Raw genomic sequence first — 24,396 nt, forward strand, 5'->3', positions numbered from 1 at the left:
ACATAAAGTAAGTCATTTTGCTTTAGTTTCAAATGCTTTTGCTTCCAAAATGGAGTTAATATAATATAATTAATATATAAATATACATAAAATAATTAATAACATTAACAACAATAAACATAATTCACATTTGTCAATTGCTTATTCTATACCAGGGACTGCAATCAGTACTTCACATGCATTATCTCATTTAGTCATCAGATCAACCCAACAGCTCTTCTTTGATGCAAATTATCTTATACACATTGGTAAATAGGGGAATGGAGTTGGTATAAGGAAGCGATTTTATTGATTCATATGTTATTTTACAGTATATTTATGTTTTAACATATTCTGGGCACATTTTTATCACAGTTAAAAATAAATAACTATGTAAGCAGATCTTAAGGAAAAAGCTGAAGATCTGCAGCAACTTTATTTAATGCAAGTAGAGTTTACATTAGTGGTTATGATTGATAATATGTTAATATGGAGAAGCTGTGGGTACAGATGAAGGAGGTGTGAAATTTTTTTCTGAGTTTAAAACAATAGATTAATGAAGAAAACTAAATGCTGGATCGAATTTTCAATTTCATTGAAAAAAATCTGCATTTAGAAGCAAATGACCCTCAATACCTACTTCTTGAAGGAAGAAGCATAAACCCCAATATTTAAGGCTGTAAATATTGACTATGATGCTTGAAGAAAATATCATTAAATACTTAACTGTGCTAGTATTTTGATTGTGACTGTTTCAGCTTTTGTTAGTGCTTTCGATACAAGAATACAAGTTTTTTTTTCAAGTGCATACATATGGTGCTATAATAAAAAAATACCTCTTCCATTGTGGTATTGATTTTTGATTTTGTAGAAGAGAGAAATTGAAGGTGAGTAGTTATGTAATCTGTCCACTTTCACATGGCTCTTAAATGGTGGATCCAGGATTAGATTCTAACTCTGTCAGTTCCAGGGCCAGCTGTCTTCACTTCTATGACATGAGTGTCAAACTAAGTGAATTCCTTTTTCCTGATTTCAACCATTGTTTATTATGCCTTCCCTTTGTGAACCTGCATAGAGTGTACGTACACTAGAGAAAGACCTGCTATTACTGCTGTTATGCATTATGAGTCAAGGCATAAATGTTAATGTTAGTTGACCTACTTATTATACTTTATTTTTTTCTTAATCAGAAAATATAATCCCCTTTAATTTCTTAATTACATATTGAAAACACAGGCCAAATAATTTTTCAAAGGTTAGTTGTGTGAAGTATTTGTAAAAGAGTGTATACTCAGGCCTAGAACATATTTGTAGACCAGAAAATGCCATCATTGTCTGATCTGTACTTTTGGATGTAATATCTGTAGATTATATATTTGCTAGTTGAGTAAAAAAATAGCAGGGTCAGTTTCACTAATATATTTACATATATGTGTACTAGTAAGTGAAAAAGTAGAAGTAAATAATCTGCCATTTAGAAAAGTATGTGTGTGAGTGTATATTTAAACATTATTTAGATATATTGTTATAAAAGAATGGTTCATTTCAACATTCCCTAGTGAGATAAAGCTCATTAGTAATAACATGATAAAGAACTATTATAGATTATTATTATTACTATTATTGTTATTAACTTGCTGAGAAAAATCTTCCAGAGACCCTCCTTTTATTTGTAATTGTGCAATGATACAACATTGAAGCCAATTTTGTGCCTTATGAAAATGCAGCAATACATATTGCATTATTATTCTTCAAGCTAGATTCATATTTATGGATTATATATTCTTGTATGCTATCCTAAGGCAATGAATTTTCTAGATGTGTGACATTTATTCTAATGTCCTTAGGAGGGTACATTTTATTTGCATGGCCACATCTCTTCTTTATACCATAAGTTTAGTAAAATGGATCAGCTGAAAATGATTGCTGTAAGCTATAGTACATTATTGTTTGTCAAAGGGATCATTTCAGCATGGGAAAAAAGAGGGGATTTGAATTGCATCAGTGCTGTTTGCATTCAATTTTTAAAATAGATGGAGTCTTTAACAGAGTTGGAGAGATTAGAGATCTCTCGCTTCAGCTCTTACTCAACAAGTGTCTACAATTCAGCCCACGGAAAGAATAATAAGAAAGAAAACATTGAAATGTCACATTAAAATAGTATGTTGTTCTAGTTGAGTACCCCAGACATGTCTTAGGGAAGAATGGCTTCTATTGTGTATCTGAACACTAGTTTTGTCTTTCACATTAAGATTTATGGTTTATGGATTTGCTCTAAGATAAAAGATAAAGAAGCAGTTCTCACCATGGGAGTCTCTGCTACTTCTTTATCTCTTCCTTTCTCTTATTTTCAGGATATCTCTTTTCATATCAGAAGTCTTACTGAGTGAATTGAAGTATCAGCCTCTGTTATTATAGGCTTTCCTTTTGTTCAGGATAAAATTCAGTGATAACTCCTGTGAGAAGTGATGGACAGGGCGGGGAACAGATTCATGCTGTTAAAAGGATGCAAGAAATAGATGATGAGACTCACCAAGTGTTTGAATCTGTCTGCCACCTCACCTCCCAAAAATATCATTTATAAATAGCATTATAAAGGTATTTTTGCCTTTTTGAAGCAGGACATTTTCTATATCATGACAGATATGAAGTTGAATATCTTTGGTTTGAAACAGATTTGCAAGTCAGCTGGGGTTTAAGCATATGATCTTTGTTAAAGAATGCATACAGGTAGAATATATTTTCAAGTAATTCTCTTTGGTTTGCAGGTACTGTTCTGGTGGATAACATGCTGATCAAAGGGACTGCTGGAGGACCAGAGCCAACCATAGAACTCTCTTTAAAGGACAACGTGGATTACTGGGTATTGCTGGATCCTGTTAAACAAATGCTTTTCCTGAACAGCACGGGCAGAGTTCTGGATAGAGATGTTAGTACATTTTTTTTCTTTGTCCCTCTGTTACAACTTTATCATCATTTAAATATCTGCATGTATTTGTTGATATATCAAATTTTTGTTATGTAATTTGAGTTTATTTTCTGTGTTCATCAACAAAAACATTTTTTTTTAACTCCTTGAAAGAAGAATAAGAAAGAAAGAGGAATCATCTGTGTCTGAGAGAACCATTGTATTCCTCTTCTGACATCCTGGAAGCTTGTCAGACTTCTGAATAAGGAGAGAACAGAGTGCTCAGAATAAAGGGGTGGTAACCTTGGAAAAGCAGGATACGCACAGCCCAATTCATGGCAGAATTTGAGAGTACAACTACATGTTGGCTTGAGGACAGAAACTTTAGTTGAACTACTAACAGGAGGGTGCTCTTCAAGCAGTAAGTGTTCATTGAGAGATGAATGGCAATGTGCTTATAGAGCTGAAAAAAATTAAAAGAAGGTGAGCAGAAGTTTCCTGGCAGTGTCCCAGTCCAGTCGCTCTCAGGTAGTATGACCTAAGTATTTAGGTATTAATAATACCTAAATAACCAAAGTTAAATGTCTTCTTTCTGAAAAGTTAAAAAACTTGAGTAGATTTAAGTAGCTCTGTAATGTAACTTTAGTCTCACTTATTTGCATTCTAGTCTTGAGTGCAGAGAAAAGTGTGTGTATGTATGTGTGTGGGTGTTATAACCAGTAATTGTACAGAACCTTGGGAAAACTTGAGAAGTACATCTAAACATGCCTACTCCCAAATTTCCACTTTATAAAATCGAAATGTCAGATATTCAACCTAGTGAACCTGAATCGTATCACCACAGTGTTTGGGATTTATTATTCACTTTAAATATGTGTGAAGTAGATGATCCCTAATCTATTTCATATCTAAAATTCAGAGTCTTTAAGAGCTTTGTGTTGAGGTGGGCAGTAATAGGACTCTCCCACCAGCATGGGCTGCCCTGTACACTTGGGGAGGCCCATAATTCAGCTGACTGAGCAGTGGGGACAGATGTGAGAGGAGGATATCAGTGGAGAACAGGAATGAGTCTGTTGGCTCAACCTAGGGGGGAAAAAGTCATCCTTGATGCTGTTCCCATCTCCATCATTGCCCTCACTCACTATGTCGTTTCATCATGGCAACATTTTTCACACCCCACAATTTACAGTTTTGTCTGGGTGGTTAAGAAGGCGTAAAACAGAATAAGGACAGTTGTTATCTTAGAATTTATCTTGCCTTATCTTAATTTATCTTATAATAAGTCTTGCTTTTATGAAAGCAATTTGGATAACGGCACAAACTGGCAAGGTGCAAGAGTCTCCCCAAGCTGTGTTACTCACAGGCATCCTTCTTTTTTTAAATTACATTATGCTATGTTATATTACACCTGGTTTCGGGTGTACAGCATTATAGTTCAAAATCTGTTTACACTACAGAGTGATCACCACCACAAGTCTAGTTATCATCCATCATCGTATGGTTGACCCCCCCTTCACTTGTTTTTCCCACTCCCCACAAGGCATCCTTTACTGGCTTTAAGTAGGAATACTCATATCCAAGTCATATGAATTTTATAATGTAACATGTTTGGAGAATTATAGAATATTTATCTATTTTAGGCCACTGTCATTTTATATTTTGTTTCCTTTTTTAAAATCACCTATGATTATGATAATTTACTTGTTTACTGGTAAATTACTTTCTTTTTGGAATCAGTTTTTTTTTCTCAATTTGATGTTAAAAAGCATAAGTTCTAGGTCTGATTTATGAGTCAAAGGAGAAGATAACCTTCAGTATTCATAAAATGCATTCCGTGTCTCCAACCTACAACATTGTTTTAATTTTAATTACTTACCCAAAATCACCTTCACTTTTTAAGATACTTATCTGTTTCCTTGGTATTGTTTTTTAATTTCTGATAAGGGCAGCATTTATTGGACATTGGGCAAACTGAAATAGTATCATGGGAATACACTTAAAAATTGATTTGACCTGAAAGAAATAATTACAAAAATTTGCACACGTATCATTTAAAGAACCATCCAGGCTTGTTTTTTAACACAATAATCAAAAATAATTTCCTTTCCATTTAAAATGTTCTTTTGGATTAGAAATGCTATGGTTAAGTTAAACTTGAAAAGATGTTTTACAAATTAAAGTGTTGTCATTGGACACCTACCTGAAATTAGCTAAAGATGCTGGAGAATAGGACACCTAAAGAATATTAAATGTTAAATGAATATGGCAGAGGGAAATCTGTAAAGAAAAACAAAAGAAAAGAAAACAAAAATATGCTTACATATTTGCAATGTATTTACCAATTGGCAAATCAACTTATTGAAATAGTGACAAAATAGTAAATAAAAGATGTTCTAAACATTTATCTAATTATTTAGATAATTTATTTATAATTATATATAATTATCTAGATAAATATACAATTATTTATCTAAGTGAATTCAAGCCTGTATAGTTAAAGACCGTCATGACAAAGATCTAACATTGCCATTTTGTACAAGTACTCTTACAGGGTGGTGGGACTTACAAAACCAGAATTAAAATAGACACAGGACTTGGGCCGGGCCTTCTATGAGTAGGGGCACTTCGCAGCTTTTTTTTTTTTTCCAAATAGAATTTGTGACCATGAAGGAGTGACAGATAAATAATAAGACGTTATTCCTTTATTTTCTTTCCTGGCAGCATTAGTTGAGAAAGGTTGATGAGGAAAATGCTTTCAGTTCAGGGTAAAAAATAATAATGTTATTTAAGAATGCCCTCAATCCAGAAATTCAAAGTGTGAGATTAAATGGTTTCTGTTACAAAATTAAGATGGTGGAACCCTCACTGACAGAGAAATCAGGAAGAAGAAAGGAAAAGCCAGATAGTAATACCAAATGTAAGATCAAGGCAAGATTAACTAGATAGAGCACGTATTTTGAATATAGTATCATTTAAAGTTAGCTGAGTACAGATGCTTTACAGAATTATTGAATGTTAGAGCTGAAAGGAAACAAAGTTTTGCTAATTCAGTATTTTCTTTCATAAACTGTGCAGTAGATTTAGAGATAAATATATAGGTAAAGGGCCAGTCTTTAAAATTTAGCACATGTCTATAGTAACATGAGAAAAATGAAACAAAATAAAACAGAGGAGTGATTTTTCCCCCAAAGTTAAGTGTATTCATTTTATTCTGATATCATCCCCTTTTCACATTTTTAGATTATTTGTTTTAGTTCTGTGAAAAATGCCATGATTATTTTGATAGGGATTGTATCGAATCTGTAGATTGCTTTAGATAGTATGGGCATTTTAACAATATTAATTATTCCAGTCCACAAAAAAGGTATATCTTTCCTTTTATTTGTGTCATCTTCCATTTCTTTCATCAACATCTTAGAGTTCTCAGAGTGCAGATCTTTTATCTCCTTGGTTAACTTTATTCCTAGGTATTTATTCTGTTTAATGCAGTTGTAAGTAGGATCGTTTACTTGATTTCTCTTTCTGATAGTTCATTATTAATGTATAGAAATGCAACAGAGTTCTGTATATTAAATTTGTTGTATCCTGAAACTGTACTGAATTTATTTATTATAGTCATTTTTTTGTGAAGTCTTTAGTGTTTTCTACATATAGTATTATGTCATCTGCAAATAGTGACAGTTTTACTTCTTCCCTTCCAATTTGGATATCTTTTATTTACTTTATCTCGTCTAATTGCTGGCACTAGGACTTCCAATACTATGTTGAATAAAAGTGGTGAGAGTAGCATCCTTGTCTTATTCTTGATCTTAGAGGAAAAGCTTTCAGCTTTTCACCATTGGGTATGATGTTAGCTGTGAGTTTGTCATAAATGGCCATTATTGAACAGCCTGGCTCAGGATGCTGCCACGGCAAGTTGCATCGTTTTCCAGTCTGTCCGTGAATGTCGCCACCTGAGACAGAGCCAGGATGTTCGGGATGCTGAGCAGCAGCTTTGAGGATGATCCCTTCTCTGATTCTTTTATGGCACACTGAGAAAGTATGCGACAGATGATGAGAAATTTTTCTGAACCTTTTGGAAGAGACATGTTCAGCATCTCTGATGGTAGAGGAAGAGCTTGTAACCGTACGGGACGTGAGGATGGAGAAAACTCCTTGACTTGTACAGATGTCAACCCTCTTCAGTCAATGGACCAAATAATGTTAAATATACGAAACAGTATGCAGGAATTACAAAGAAACTTTGGTCACTTTTCAATGGATCCAAATGGACATTTGTTTAGTTCTTCCTCAGTTATGACTTATTCCAAAGTAGGAGATGAACAACCAAAGATTTTCCAGACCTCAGCTCAAACTCGCAGGGCTCCAGGAGGAATAAAAGAAAGTAGGAGGGCACTGAGAGATTCTTGAGAGTGGACTAGAAAAAATGGCTGTTGGTCATCACCTTCATGACCAAACTCATGTCATTAAAAAGTCAAAGAATAGGGCTTCCCTGGTGATGCAGTGGTTGAGAGTCCGCCTGCCGATGCAGGGGACACGGGTTCATGCCCCGGTCCGGGAAGATCCCACATGCCGCGGAGTGGCTGGGCCCGTGAGCCACGGCCGCTGAGCCTGCGCGTCCGGAGCCTGTGCTCTGCAACGGGAGAGGCCACAACAGTGAGAGGCCCGCGTACCGCAAAAAAAAAAAAAAAAAAATAGTCAACAGCAAAACTGGAGATAAAGAGGTCAATCAAGAGTTCATCAATATGAATGAAAGTGATGCTCATGCTTTTGATGATGAGTGGCAAAATGAGATTCTGAAGTGCCAACCAAGGGGACAGTGGTGCAATCTAGAAAACTCTAGGCTGTGAAGCATTGGTCATGAGAATTCAGGATCCCAAGAACTTAAAAGAAGGGAGAAATTTCATCTAAGTCCAGCCATTGAACGTGGGAGAAGATCAAATGTTTCTGTGGACAAACTCAACATCAAAGGATCACCTGTGAAAATCAACAAAAAATAAATAGCATTGCATTTGATTTGTTTAGTTTTGGTTGTTTGAACAGAGAAAGTAATGGTGCATAGTAATACATGTAAGACCAATCGCTTGTTGTTAAATCAATACTATGTTCTTAGCAAAAAAAAAAAAAAAAAAAAAAAAAATTGGCCATTGTGTTGAGCTATAGTACCAATCTACCAACTTTGTTGAGAGTCTTTTTTTTTTATCATGAATGGATGTTGAATTTTGTCAAATCCTTTTTTTGTATCTATTGAGATGATCATATGATTTTTATCCTTCATTTGGTAATATGGTGTATAATTTGGATTGATTTGCAAATATTGAACCATCCTTGCATCCCTGGAATAAATCCCACTTGATCATGATGTATGAACCTTTTAATGTATTGTTGAATTCAATTTGCTAATATTTTGTTAAGAATTTTTGCATCTATGTTCATCAGGAATATTGGCCTCTAATTTTCTCTTTTTATAATGTCTTTGGTTTTGATATCAAGGTAATGCTGGCCTCATAGAATGAGTTTGGAAGCATTCCTTTCATTTGTATTTTGTCTTGGAATAGTTTGAGAAGGATAGGTATTAACTCTTTAAATGTTTGGTAGAATTCCCTTGTGAAGCTTTCTGGTTCTATACTTTTGTTTGTTGGGAGTTTATTGATTATTGGTTTAATTTCATCACTAGTAATTTGTCTGTTCATATTTTCTATTTCTTCCATATTGTCTTGGAAGATTATATGTTTCTAATTTGTTTATATCTTCTAGGTTGTCCAGTTTTTGACATAAACTTATCTATAGTAGTCTCTTATCATTGTTTGTATTTCTATGATATTAGTTGTAAATTCTCCTCTTTCATTTCTAATTTACTTTATTTGGGCCCTCTCTCTTTTTCTCTTGATGAGTCTGGCTAAAGATTAATTTTGGTTTTCTTTTAAAAAAACAGCTCTTAGTTTCATTATTCTTTCTATTGCCCTTTAGTCTCTATTTCATTTATTTCCACTCTGATCTTTATCATTTCCTTTCGTCTAATAATTTTGGGCTTTGTTCTTTTTCTAATTCCTTTAGGTGTAAAACTAGGTTGTTTATTTGATATTTTTCTGTATCAATATAAATTTCCCTCTTAGAACTGTTTTTATTGTGTTCTATAGATTTTTGAAAGTTGTGTTTATATTTTCATTCTTCTCAAGGTATTTTTTTAAATTTCCTCTTTGATTTCTTTGTTGACCTATTGCTTATTATTTTAGTACCATGTTGTTGTCTCCACATGCTTGTATTTTCTGCAGTTTTCTTACTGTAATTGATTTCTAGTTTCATACAGTTGTTGTGGGAAAATACCTCAATATGATTTCAGTAATATTAAATTTATTGAGACTTGTTTTTTGGCCAGCATGTGATCTATTATGGGGAATGTTCCATGTGGACTTTAAAAGAATAGGTAATTCTGCTCCTTTGGATGGGATGTTCTATTGCTACCTATCTAGTCCATGTGATAAAATGTGTCATTTAAGGTCAATGTTTCCTTTTTGAATTTCTGTCTGGATGATATCCATTTGATATAAGTGGGGAATTAAAGTCCTCTACTATTGTTGTATTAGTGTTAATTTATCTATTTATGCCTTTTAATATTTGCTTTATATATTTAGGCACTCTTAGGTATATATATGTTTAAAAATGTTATATCTTCTTATTTAGTTGACCTCTTTATCATCATGTAATGCCTTTATTTGTCTTTTGTTATACTCTTTGTTTTAAAGTCTATTAATTTAAAGTCTATAATTATGGTCTCATGAGCAATATTCTCTATTCACTATTGGACATAGGATAATAGTGGTCACAATAAAATCAATAATTCAAATTGCAATAAAAAATATAATTCTGCACAGTCCTGTTGTACTTATCTCAAAACTCTGGGCAAACTTTTAAAAGATTTGAATAGTGAAAAATTGTGTTCATAACAATCTCAACATTTTAAAAAATTTATGGAAGTATAGTATAGTTGATTTACAATGTTGTGTTAATTTCTGTTGTACAGCAAAGTGACTCAGTTATACATATATATATTCTTTTTCATGTTCTTTTCCATTCTGGTTTATCACAGGATATTGAATATAGTTACCTGTGCTATACAGTCAAGCCTCGTTGTTTATCCATCCTTTATATACTAGTTTGCATCTGCTAATCCCAAGCTCCCAATCCTTCCCTCCACCACCCCTCTCTCCCTTGGCAACCACAAGTCTGTTCTCTATGTGAGTCTGTTTCTGTTTCATAGATATGTTCATTTTTGTTGTACTTTAGATTCCACATATAAGTGATATCATATGGTATTTGTCTTTCTCTTTCTGACTTACTTTACTTAGTATGATAATTTCTAGGTCCATCCATGTTGCTGCAAATGACATTGTTTCATTCTTTTTAATGGCTGAATAATATTCCTCTGTGTGTGTGTGTGTGTGTGTATACACACACACACACACACACACACAGTATCTTTATCCATTTATCTGTCAATGGACATTTAGGTTGTTTCCATGTCTTGGCTATTGTATATAGTGCTGCTATGAAAATAGGGGTGCATGTATATTTTAGAATTATAGTTTTGTCTGGATATATGCCTAGGAGTGGGATTGCTAAATCATATGGCAACTCTATTTTTAGTTTTTTGAGGAACCCTCTATACACTTTTCCATAATGGCTGCACCAATTTACATTCCCATCAACAGTGTAAGAGGGTTCCCTTTTTTCCACACCCTCTCCAACATTTATTATTTGTAGACTTTTTAATGATACCTGTTTTGACCAGTGTTAGGTGGTACCTCATTGTAGTTTTTGTTTGCATTTCTCTAATAATTAGTGATGCTGAGCATCTTTTTATGTGTCTGTTGGCCATCTGGATGTCTTCTTTGGAGAAATGTCTATTTAGTGTTCTGCCCATTTTTCAATTGAGTTGTTTGCTTTTTTGTTGTTGAGTTGTATGATTTGTTTGTATATTTTGGAAATTAAGCCCTTGTCTGTCACATTATTTGCAAATATTTTCTCCCAATCTGTAGGTCGCCTTTTCATTTTGTTTATGATTTCCCTTGCTGTACAGAAGCTTGCAAGTTTGATTAGGTCCCATCTGTTTATTTTTGCTTTTATTTCTATTGCCTTGGGAGACTGACCTAAGAAAACATTGGTACAATTTATGTCAGAGAATGTTTTGCCTATGTTCTCTTCTAGGAGTTTTATAGTGTCATGTCTTATATTTAAGTCTTTAAGCCATTTTCAGTTTATTTTTCTGTATGGTGTGAGGGTGTGTTCTACCTTCATTGATTTACATGTGGCTGTCCAACTTTTCCAACACCACTTGCTAAAGAGACTCTTTTCCCCATTTTATATTTTGCCTTCTTTGTTGAAGATTAATTGTCCATAGGTGTGTGGGTTTATTTCTGGTCTCTCTGTTCTGTTCCATTGATCCATATGTCTGTTTTTGTGTCAATACCATGCTGTTTTGATTATTGAAGCTTGGTAGTATTGTCTGAAGTCTGGGTGGGTTATGCCTCCTGCTTTGTTCTTTTTCCTAAGAATTGCTTTGGCAATTCTGGGTCATTTATGGTTCCATATTAATTTTAGGATTGTTTGTTCCAGTTCTGTGAAAAATGTCATGGGTAATTTCATAGGGATCACAATAAACCTGTACATTGCTTTGGGTAGTATGGCCATTTTAACTATATTAATTCTTAGAATCCAAGAGCATGGAACATGCTGAATATCTTAACATCTCTTCTTTTGGATTTTAAATTGGTAAATGCACAAAGAGCTTTGACTTCTATTTCCAGGCTAATATCCATTTATCTACTAAGTTTTGTACCTTTATCTCCAGAGTATGTCTTGCATTTGCATCCATCAGCATAACTCCAGGACAACCCCTCTTAGTTCTCACTTGACTTTGGAAAAATCTCCTAATAGTTCTCCTTACTATATTTCATGATTCAACCTTCTCCAGTTTTAGTGTCTCAAAGCACAGTTATGACCTTATTGGTAGATGAATTCTCAGTGCAAACTGTCCCTTGAGGTTTCCTAGATTCAAGCTGCAGCCTATCTCTTTTCCTTTTATTTAGAAACGTATATTCTCTAATCTAGGAAAACTGAACTAATTGCTGTTCCCTCAACATAATCTAACTTTTTCTTATCACGCCTACCCTGATACTCTTTTGAACCTATACTTTGAAATTACCTTTATCCATTACCATCAGTTAAATGTTATCTACTACCAAAACATGTCTTAAATTTCTACTCTCTACATAAAATATTTCCTAATAGTAACGCTGGTACATAATTTCTTACTCCAAACTCCTAAGCCTTCAAAACTCATTTTATTTATTTTTTTTTTTTGGGGTGTGCCATGCAGCTTGTAGGATCTTAGTTCTCCAACCAGGGATTGAATTCAGGCCCTGGCAGTGAAGGCACCAAGTCTTAACCACTGGACTGCCAGGGAATTCCTTCAGAACTCTTTTTTGACTCACATTATAGTTATCTATATTCATCTCATATCAGTTTTATAGGATTTGCTTAATGTAAAAGGACTGTGTCATTATTAATCCCAACCCATGTTGAACTTTGCATAAAATAAGTACAATTAAATAAACTTAGTGTCCTTAATAACTGATTGTGAAAAACCTACACATTTCTAAATGTTACATATACCTAACAATATTTTCAAATCCGTACTTTCTTCTTTAGGCAACTTCTTTAAATATACCATTTATATTGAAAGTTTAATTTATGAAGTACACTTATAACTCTGGCCAGCCATTTATGTTAACTTTTGTTTCATTGTTTAAAAAGTATTTCTACAACACACTGGGTCTTATTTCCTTTCACTGTCCTCCAGTTTATTTTTAAAGTAATAAAGACTTTTTATTTTGTAAAAATAGTATGTATATAGGAAGAAAAATCATGATAAAAAACTTCCATTCCTGTGAGGAGTGAATAACATTTGCCTTTGCTTTATGAAAAATAAAATCAGTTCTTATTCAGGTTTGCTAAACATTTATTTATTAAGTAATCCAAATAATGTAGCTTCTAGAAAAAACTCAGTTCTCCTTAGACTGAATATGTATGCTATAATCTACACTGTTCGCATCAATAAATTATTTATAAAAGCTTCACTTTGCATGTTGCAACTTAAGTGATTGAAAAATGTAATAAATGTTTTTCAAATAAAAAAAATCATACATATTTATTGGAAAAAAATTCTTCACTTACTTTTTACTCTTGGCCTTACTTTTCAAAGATAACCTTCATCAACTGTTGGTACATATCATTCCTGAACTTTATCTATGTATGTCAAAATGTATTCACACATGTGTACTAACAAACAGATATGCAAATATACATTCAGAGTACTATGCTGAACAGTTGTTTTTAAATTTGGACAATAGTTTGCATGTCTAGGTATATATGAATGGTAATCACCCTAAATAATTACCCTCAAACAGTTTATACACAGCATTTTTTTTCTGATTTGTTTCATGAATGAAGCAATTTAAGAGAATCAGAGAAGATAGAATTGCCATGACTTATTTTTGCCACTCAGTTATTAAAAATAAACCAAAACTTCCCTAACACATTCCTAAGCATTTTGGATTCCCTAAACTCTCACTAATAGACTTGGTGGAACTGTCTTTGGTATATTTATGACCTTCTTACAGAGCAGAATAGATTGTATTCCAACGTGAGATTACAGTGAATGCTGTATATTAGCCACAGGGAATTCTTGCCTTCATCATGATCCATTATGGTTGGAATTTATTGCAAGCTAAGTTCTATCCATGCTACTAACAGTTGCATAGGGGACTAAAGTTGACAGTGACAAGAGTTCCAGGTGACCTGGTTATATCTAATCTATGGGCACTTAGTGCGACTAAGTGGCGCTGAGTCGCAGCACACTACATCTGATCCTCTACTTACAAAGATTGTGACCTTTCTGTCCCATGCTAACACTTACTATAGAATTAGAAGTTGATATGGAATGGTTTTATAGGTCTCTCTCACAATATTTATAAGATAAATAACTTTAGAAGAACATAAATTGTCACCTGATTGTCTTCTGAGAGGTGTGCCAAGGGCTAATAGTAGAAGTATTTATTGTTTTTTACTTTACAATTGAAATATGCAGTACTTTTCTTAAAAAGCCTATTAAAGCAAAGACTTTAAAACTGGTAGTAAAAATGGAGGTCATATAATTTAAATTCTTTCCAGAATATTTCTAAGACCTAGTCTTTTTAAGTTATCTTTTAGTCTCAAGCTTGCAGATTTTCAGTGATGGGGCTTAATTTTTTGGATAGTCCATTCTATTCTGACCCACTTTGGATTAATAGAAAATCTCTACTTATATTGAAAACATATGCTTTGTAATACTTTTTATTTATTGTTCTTATTTCTATACTCTGAGACTACAATGAATAAACTAATTTATCTTTTCATAACAACCATTCAGATGTCTGATGAATCTTGTGATTTTTAGTTTAAACATCTCAAATTTTATCACACATTCTGAGGATGATTAGACTTCACTTCCAATTTGCCCATAAAATGGTGCTTGTTGTAATCCACCTATCTCTTTGTCTATTATTAATGCATATGAAGTAGTTTGTATTATTATTCTAGTAGTCCATTTACAGTGTTGGCATGTAAACTCATCTTGACATGCCAACTCAAAATTTTTTAAAACTCAAAATTTTACAATTATATTTTCATATTAATGTTTGTAGTCACTTATTACTATATTTGGGCAATTAACTTTTTTCTAATACAAATAAGATTATTTAAATTTATTATTGTAAAATGTAGATTTTTGATACTTATTATTCTGATAAAATGATTTTGAACCTTGTTTTTTTTATCATTAAATGTAGTATATATCCTTCTGAACTTTGTAGCATTCACAGATTTTATACACATGGCTTTAATACATTTATATATGTCAGTGATTAAAAGTGAGTTGGGGCAGACATTAGAACTCAGATCTGTATGGTACTTCACTAGAGACCTTCCTCCATATGATAATGATGCTTCAAGTTATTCTTCCTAGATACAATTATTCAGCCAGGTACAATACAATTCGATTGCATTTCTCTTTATTGGCCGTAAAAATATCTTGATATTAAACAATGTTTTCTTCAGGTTAGGTATAGTTTCTACAACATTCTACTCATTAGAAATGTGACATTTTTAATGAACCTACCCTAAGTTCCAGTAATCATTGCTATATCTTTAAATTGGTTTTAATCCAAATATTTAATAATTTGTTTTATAATTCAAGATTGTCAGTTTGTATTTTTTTTAGATTCATGTTTTTTTACTTTTTTGGAGATTTAGCTTTTTATAAGTAAAAAATAGTTTACATCTGTTATGTGTTAATATGTGCCTAGCACAGGGTAAGCTCATATAATACTTATGATGATTATGTCATGTCAGTGTTTAGTATTATCCCCATTTTTAGAAGTGAATAAACTAAGCACAGAGAGAGTTTGCATCTAGATCATACAATTAGTAGGTTATGGAACTAAGGCTAGAAGCACAGCAGTACAACTCGGGTAGTACTCAGTCATCTGTTCTAGACACAGTGCTAGTTACTGGGTAGAGAGATTTAGTCATGACCAAAATAACACCCCAGGCTTTATGAAGCTTCCAGTATAGTAAAGGGAGACAAACTCAAACAAGTATATAAAATGTGTAATATGCCATGTGATGCGTGAGAAATGTAGTAAAAACAGTAAATAAGTAGGGGGAAAGTTGAAAGGACAGAGCAGACTGGAGGCATGGCATTCTAAACAGGGTGGTCAGAATAGATCATACTGATAGAATTATATGTACGGAAAATTTTATAAACTCAAAAATATTTTAAAAATCACAAATAAATATTCTGTGGTGTTAAACACTTTAACTCTAGAGCCAGAGATGTGTGTATCCCACTTCTGCAAGCCCTTCATCATAGCACCTGAGTAATAAATGCCCCCTTGATGACAATTCTCCCCTTATAAGAATTTATCATAAAAAATAATTAAAGTTAGCACATATTTATGTACAGTATGTTTACCAAGGTATAAACATTTTGCTTGTAATGACAAAAATTGACAATAATAAACATCTCATTATAAGTTTTTACTTAGACCAACTATGCTATAGACTTATGATGGAATACAAAATATAGCTTCATAGTAGTATACATCAAAGTGCTATAGAAAATCTGTATTTGCAAACATGGGATGATATTCACGTGTGTGTGTGTGTGTATGTGTGTGTGTGTGTGTGTGTATAAAACAAATGTATATTTGGAAAGAGGGAAAGATTAGCAAAATAAACATCTAACTGTATAGAATTAGGAAGTTTGATTGGGTTGTGAATGGATTCTCTTCTTTTGGTTATCTGTATTTTAGATTTTATCAGATATGAACATTTAATATTTTAACAAAAATATAGATTTAAACAAATGATATACCATGTTATACAATCTCTCTATCCTATGTATATTATCATTAATACATTGTTTTTATAAATTAGAAGTTTATGTCATTGCTTCTTTGACTTTTGGAAGGACAAAATTTGTGGCATCCCATCAAATATCAGACATTAATTTTGTGATTGTGTTCATCACCAGTTTTCTAATTATGAACATAATACTACCTCAGACCCTATATTTTGAAAATTAAGCAATGAAATAATCATGATTGTCTTCACTTTCCTTAAAATAAGGCAAAATGGATCAATTTTTATAGATTACTATCATTTAAAAGTGAATAAACATGGATTTTATTAAACAAATACTTTGACAGTAATGAGATGCTTCAGTTTCAATTATTTTTTTAAAAGGATGCAATTTCTGTGTTTCAGCCTCCAATGAACATACACTCCATCGTGGTACAGGTTCAGTGCATCAACAAAAAAGTGGGTACTGTTATCTACCATGAAGTTCGAATCGTGGTGAGAGACAGAAATGACAACTCACCCACATTCAAGCATGAAAGCTACTACGCCACAGTGAATGAGGTCAGTTTCTATCCACTACTCTCTGCTTCCTTTTTATTGATATATGTAATTGACTGTATATTTTAAATATTTTGAAATTATTCCTCTATAATAACAATCTTAACTGTTTAAAAATATCAAGAAGACATTTTTAAAAATAGTGCTTTAAAAGAAATAAGGTCTGAGTGACTTCTGATATGATTTCAGGAATTCACTTTGCTACAGGAAAAAAATTGCTTTATTTATAATAATGGCCAAAATGTTGGCATTTTTTAATCATCTTCAACAACTTAATGCCTGAATCTAAATACATACATGCTTACTGAGGCTCAACAGGTGCTATTTATTCTCATTGTAAAATGAGACAGATTTTTGTTTTGTATCTCTGAGGTGGTAGCAGTAATTCAATACTAGAAGAAAATATGTATTTGAGATTTTATTAATTTAAAGTTATTTTCTCAATTTTAAAATCAGGTTCTGGCATATTAAAAATATTTTAATATAAAAGCTAAATTCTTATAAGAAAATCCTTATCAAACTATTTAAAAATATTTTTAAAGTAGTATTATTGCTTTTATTAGAACATGCTTTTTTGTTATTTCTTGTTTTACTTTGTTTTGTTTTCCCTTTGAACCAAAATCCATGGGCCAAGAACCCTTTTTATGTTATTTTTTAAAAATAGTGCTTACTCTATTAATTTTTTGTAGAAAAAATATAAAATATTATAAAAAATTATAAAATATTTCTGAAGTATCTCTAATATCATCTATTATGTGTACTTCAGACACAAAAAATGAACTATATTTTTAATAGCCTATACTTTAGCAAATCATCTTTACCTCCATGTCTTTTTTTTTTAATCTTAAAATATGTACCTACTTTATAGGAGGAAGTCAGTATAATTTGGGTATTAAACACAGCATTGGCCCTATAACTTCTACATGCTTTTTGAAATTATTTAAAATGTATCTTATTTACCTCAACATTCTTCTATTCACTAAATATTGAAGAAATGATGTTTCCTGTAATCTGAGACTTTCTAGATTGTATTACTAAAAACAAAATAATAAATAAAAGAAATAAAAGCTTTTTAAAGTTTAACAGTCGAAATTACTTGTTAGTTAATGCTCGACCTTTTTGAGCTAACTTTTACTTAATAGGCTTCTGCTAAAACAGACAAATGCTAATTAATGTAATTAATCATGTTACATGATTAATTATTTTAGCATCTAAAGCATACTTTTTGAATGAGATTTTGCTTTTTTTGTTTGAGTGCTAGCTTTGAGTATAAACTAATAGATGAGTTATCTTGGGCAACATATCTAATTTTAAAATCCATTCCTGTACCATGTTTAACTGTTGTTGGATACATGTCTTTAGTTCATTTTTCATAAAGAAATTTATAATGTTCAATTTGAATTCAAAGTATCCTATGTAATTTGACTACTTCCACTCCCCCTCCAATTTTTTTCAGCACCTTGCTGAAAACTAACCTTTTCAAACACTATTTTAATTGTGTCACTCTCCTATTCAAAAATTGTGTAATTTCTCATTATTATCAGGAAAAATGTCATCTATCTCCACTGGCTGATTTTCAAGCCCTTCCATAATCTGACCTTTTGTCAATGTATTCTTAACTTCAATTTCTCTCTGATATTGCCTCATTCTGTTCAGATTAACTTCCTCATGTCTTACAAATATATTCATTTTTTTGGCTTTGCTCACACTGTTCAGTTTACTTAGAATGGAATCTTCCCTACCTTGCAAGTCTCCAAGTTTTATTCATCTTTTAAAATTTAACACATGATCTATTTCCATTTCTTATTTCTATACTCATCTCCAGCTATACACATTGATCAATCTTCAGTTTCTCCAAACTCTAAACTCCTATGTCATCTGGAAAAATGTTAGAGTGATACAATTTATATAAACATTAAACATTTTATCTTAAACATTATTTGTAGAGGCAAGATTTCTTTACAAAGCTGCCTAATTATGGTTTTCTCTCAATGCATTTCCTAAAGACAACCGAGGCAATCCTATCCCACTGTTACTATGGTCATATATTCTATGGTTTGATTATGTAGAATGTGTGTAATTGATGATATTTTCCTCCATTGATTTTGCTCATACTCTCTCATATCTATTTTCTTGTAAAGAGTCCAAAGTTTATTTAAACATCAAAACATAATTATAAGAAAAAATGAAATTTAGCTATTTTTCTCATCCTTCATTTATCTGAGTAGTTCTTAGTTTAATTGGCTTGAATGGGTTTATCTTTATATCTATATCTCTCCCCTGGGAAAATACATTGCAATTTTATATATACCCATATGTATATATGTGTATGTATATATGTATGTGTGTGTGTATATATACTATGTCTGTGTGTGTATATATATATATATATACACAATGCAACTACAGTGCTGCCTGTAAAATAAAATTAAGTAAAATACATTTTACTCTGTGCAAGATTGCAAGATATTTTCCATGCTATTTCTTCTTTTAGTACAAGGCATGCAGTTAATGCAGTTAAGACTAGAAAGATCTAAATGCTTTTCCAAAAAAAAAAATCATTCAGGGTTTAAGAGATTGTTGGTGTCAAAATATTTTACACTTCATCAGAATGCAAAAGATAGGTACAAAGTCATCATCACAGATTTATAAAAGAAGCTTCTAAAATTAAAGTCCTGATTAGTCACTCTCCTTATTAACTGTGAGAAAACCAAGACCTGGAGCAGCACATGAATTGGCTACCAAGGTTTAAAATTCTTTGTTTGTGAGACATAAAGCATTGCAAGTATTTTTTTTTCTCTCTGGGTAATTGGAGACTCTCAATTAGTTTTGGATAATTGTATCATTAAGTAATTAGTCTTGTTGGTTCGAAGAACAAATTGCAAAGTCTAATTGCTGCTGATTATTCTTAAGTAATTTTTGGAAGATAAATATTTTCTGGCAGTGATGTCTTTGATAACACATGCATCCCATTTCAAAAAATTCCTTTTGACATAATAAAAAGTAAACAAGGACAAGTCAAGGCAGACATAGTGTTTTCTTTTGCCTGTGAAGGATTACTCTCAGGATAATATAGAGGTTATATTTGTCCTGGTCTTTAATGATCTCATTACAGATGGGCAATTTTTTTAGTCAATATTAATTTGTTCTTTTTGTCACCTTGAATATCACACTAAATGTACTCTGCTGCTGTGACATGATGTGATTTATTGAAGATAATTTGTTGGCACTTTCTGAAAGAATGTTTCCTTGCATTTCTCTTGACAGGTAGATGGTTTACAGTCAGAAAGAAAGAAAGAGAGAAAGAAAGGAAGGAAGGGAGGAAGGAACCATATATTGTGTAGTAATGTAGTATTTACTGTTGAAAAAATTTGCATGTAAGTCGACCTGTACCGTTCAGACGTCAAGGGTATATATAAAAATTCTGAACTCTATTTCTTTGTTCCTGGAAACTTGGAGAAATAGAGTTCAGATGTAATTATAAGGTTGGACTCAAGGAAATTGCCAATGTTCAACAATTTTTGATGTATAAAAATGGCAATTGAATAATATTCTATAAATAAAAGTGTCTTAAATAAAATTTCATGCCACTGTATTATGGTAATGTTTCTATTTTGGCCTTATACTAATCAAAAATACATACTTCATGTCTGTTTTCAGCACTGTTGTCTCCTGATGGTGTTTTGAATTTATGTGGTGAACTGTTTCTACTATCACTTAAGTTTTGTTTAACTTAGTAGACCTTATTTTCATGGATTGCTACTGACTTAAATATAAGGAGTTCTGTATAACAAGCTTAAATTAAGAAAGGATTAGGGCTTCCCTGGTGGCGCAGTGGTTGAGAGTCCGCCTGCCGATGCAGGTGACACAGGTTCGTGCCCCGGTCCGGGAAGATCCCACATGCCGTGGAGCGGCTGGGCCCGTGAGCCATGGCCACTGAGCCTGCGCGTCCGGAGCCTGTGCTCTGCAACGGGAGAGGCCACAACAGTGAGAGGCCCGCGTACCGCAAAAAAAAAAAAAAGAAAAAGAAAGGATTGAATGGAAGGAGATGAAACTGAAGAACAAGTTGGGGTCATATCCTGAAAGGCACCATCAGTTATAAAGAGGAGCTTTAGGCAATAAGGGACCAGTAAATGGCTTAGAATATAAGTGCATTCATATTTGCCAATTTATGATATCATTCCCACAGCTGGATGGAGGATTTTTTGAAGAGGTGAGCTGAAAAGAGATGCAAGGTAAAAATCTTGAACTGAATAAAAATGGAAAAAGAGGGTGTAGGAAGAATATTAGGTGGATAAATTAATGAGAAAAGATGACCTGTTAATTGCAGAGGGTAAAGGAGAAAAGTGTAGACACTATGTATTGTTTAGATTACCTTTGAGGTTCTGGCTTAAAATATAGCAGGATCCTACTGAGAGAATATATTAGAGAAGAACACTTTTGGGAAGATTTGCAATCTGAGGAGAATATCAGTTGTTGCAACCCAGCAAGGAATGTCTTTAGACCCCAAATAGTCCATGTCGAATAGACATAAAGATTTGTGAACCACAGTGAGTAAACCTAAATTAAGATTGCTGAAGTGAGGTGTTTTGCTTTGTTTGTTTGTTTTTGATTTTGCAGAATATGACAGATAGTAGGTATCAATAAAAATCAAAGTAGTATGAGAATGAGGGGGTATTGATGCAAAAGATATATATATATATATATATATATATATCTTGTTTTAAGTATATAACTTTACATGATATGTGTGTATATCTTTATATATCATGTAAAGATATATACTTAAAACATAAGAACAGATATATACTTAAAACATAAGAACACTAATTATAAACTGGGAGATAACCGACAAATACAGTCTAATGTTTTTGTTGCCTAGAACATGAATGAAATAATGAATAATATACATATTAATCAAACAAAATAAAGAAAGGGAACAAACAAAAAACATAGAATAGGTAGGAAAAATATGAACACTTACTAAGAGTGTTCAAAATAAAAGTATTCATCTTGTACAAAAATTACATTAAAAGTAAAGGGGAAAATACTCAAATTGAAAAAGTTTTCAGACTAGATTAAAAAATAATGTCAAGGATTGGTTCAAGATGGCGGAGTAGAAGGATGTGCTATCACTCCCTCTTTCGAGAACAACAAAATCACAACTAATTGCTGAACAATCGTCGACAGGAAGACACTGGAACTCACCAAAAAAGATACCCCACATCCAAAGACAAAGGAGAAGCAAAAATGGGACGGTAAGAGGGGCGCAATCACAATAAAATCAAATCCCATAACTGCTGGGTGGGTGACTCACAAACTGGAGAACACTTATACCACAGAAGTCCACCCACTGGAGTGAAGGTTCTGAGATCCACGTCAGGATTCCCAACCTGGGAGTCCGGCAACAGGAGGAGGAATTCCTAGAGAATCAGACTTTGAAGGCTAGCGGGATTTGATTGCAGGACATTGACAACACTGGGGGAAACAGAGACTCTACTGTTTGAGGGCACACACAAAGTAGTGTGTGCAGTGGGACCCAGGGGAAGTAGCAGTGACTCCAAAGGAGACTGAACCAGACCTACCTGCTAGTGTTGGAGGGTCTCCTGCAGAGGCAGGGGGTGGCTGTGCCTCACCGTGAGGAAAAGGACACTGGCAGCAGAAGTTCTGGGAAGTAGTCCTTGACATGAGCCCTCCCAGAGCCCGCCATTAGCCCCACCAAAGAGACCGGGTAGGCTCCAATGTTGGGTCACCTCAGGCCAAACAACCAACAGGGAGGGAACCCAGCCGCCCCCCCCCCATCAGTAGACAAGTGAATTAAAGTTTTACTGAGCTCTGCCCACCAGAGCCACAGCCAGCTCTGCCCACCACCAGTCCCTCCCATCAGGAAACTTGCACAAGCCTCTTATATAGCCTCATCCACCAGCGGGCAGATAGCAGAAGCAAGAAGAACTACAGTTCTGCAGCCTGTGGAACAAACACCACATTCACAGAAAGAGGTACAAGGTGAAAAGGCAGAGGGCTATGTACCAAATGAAGGAACAAGATAAAACCCCAGAAAAACAACTAAATGAAGTGGAGATAGGCAAGCTTCCAGAGAAAGAATTCAGAATAATGATAGTGAAGATGATCTAGGACCTCGGAAAAAGAATGGAGGCAAAGATCGAGAAGATGCAAGAAATGTTTAACAAAGATCTAGAAGAATTAAAGAACAAACAACAGAGATAGGGCTTCCCTGGTGGCGCAGTGGTTGAGAGTCCACCTGCCAATGCAGGGGACACAGGTTCGTGCCCTGGTCCAGGAAGATCCCACATGCCACAGAGCGGCTGGGCCCGTGAGCCATGGCCGCTGAGCCTGCGCATCCGGAGCCTGTGCTCTGCAACGGGAGAGGCCACAACGGTGAGAGGCCTGTGTACCGCAAAAACAGAAACAAAAACAAACAACAGAGATGAACAATACAATAACTGAAATGAAAAATACACTAGAAGGAATCAATAGCAGAATAACTGAGGCAGAAGAACGGATAAGTGACCTGGAAGAAAGAATAGTGGAATTCACTGCTGCAGAACAAAATAAAGAAAAAAAGATGAAAAGAAACAAAGATAGCCTAAGAGATATCTGGGATAACATTAAACGCCACAACATTCTCATTATAGGGGTCCCAGAAGGAAAAGAAGGAGAGAAAGGACCCGAGAAAATATTTGAAGAGATTATAGTTGAAAACTTCCCTAACATGGGACAGGAAATAGCCACCCAAGTCCAGGAAGCACAGAGAGTCCCATACAGGATAAACCCAAAGAGAAACACGCCGAGACACACAATAATCAAATTGGCAAAAATTAAAGTCAGAGAAAAATTATTAAAAGCAGCAAGGGAAAAATGACGAATAACATACAAGGGAACTCCCATAAGGTTAACAGCTGATTTCTCAGCAGAAACTCTACAAGCCAGAAGGGAGTGGCATGATATATTTAAAGTGATGAAAGGGAAGAACCTACAGACAAGATTACTCTAACCAGCAAGGATCTCATTCAGATTTTTTGTTTTTTTGTTTTTTTTTTTAGCAGTACGCGGTCCTCTCACTGTTGTGGCCTCTCCCATTGTGGAGAACAGGCTCCGGATGCGCAGGCTCAGGGGCCATGGCTCATGGGCCCAGCCATTCCGCGGCATGTGGGATCTTCCTGGACTGGGGTACGAAACTGTGTCTCCTGCATCGGCAGGCGGACTCTCAACCACTGCGCCACCAGGGAAGCCCCTCATTCAGATTTGATAAAGAAATCAAAAGCTTTACAGACAAGCAAAAGCTAAGAGAATTGAGCACCACCAAACCAGCTTTACAACAAATGCTAAAGGAACTTCTCTAAATGTGAAACACAAGAGAAGAAAACGAGCTACAAAAACAAACCCAAAACAATTAAGAAAATGGTCATAGGAACATACATATCGATAATTACTTTAAATGTGAATGGGTTAAATGCTCCAACCAAAAG

At 33.8% G+C, this 24,396-nt stretch overlaps 1 protein-coding gene and 1 pseudogene across 1 annotated transcript in view; both read left to right on the plus strand.

Annotated features, from left to right (window-relative positions):
• Positions 1-24,396, plus strand: part of PCDH15 (protocadherin related 15) — a 1,088,571-nt gene that overhangs the window by 633,069 nt on the left and 431,106 nt on the right. Inside the window, exons 5-6 of the mRNA XM_029245143.1 lie at positions 2,748-2,908; positions 16,754-16,909. Of these exons, the coding sequence (XP_029100976.1) occupies positions 2,748-2,908; positions 16,754-16,909 (317 nt within the window). The remainder of the gene's footprint in view (positions 1-2,747; positions 2,909-16,753; positions 16,910-24,396) is intronic.
• Positions 6,842-7,887, plus strand: LOC114908710 (annotated as a pseudogene).

This window comes from Monodon monoceros, unplaced genomic scaffold, assembly GCF_005190385.1.
Source record: "Monodon monoceros isolate NGI ecotype Baffin Bay Population unplaced genomic scaffold, NGI_Narwhal_1 Super_Scaffold_4, whole genome shotgun sequence".
Classification (NCBI taxonomy): Eukaryota; Metazoa; Chordata; class Mammalia; order Artiodactyla; family Monodontidae; genus Monodon; species Monodon monoceros.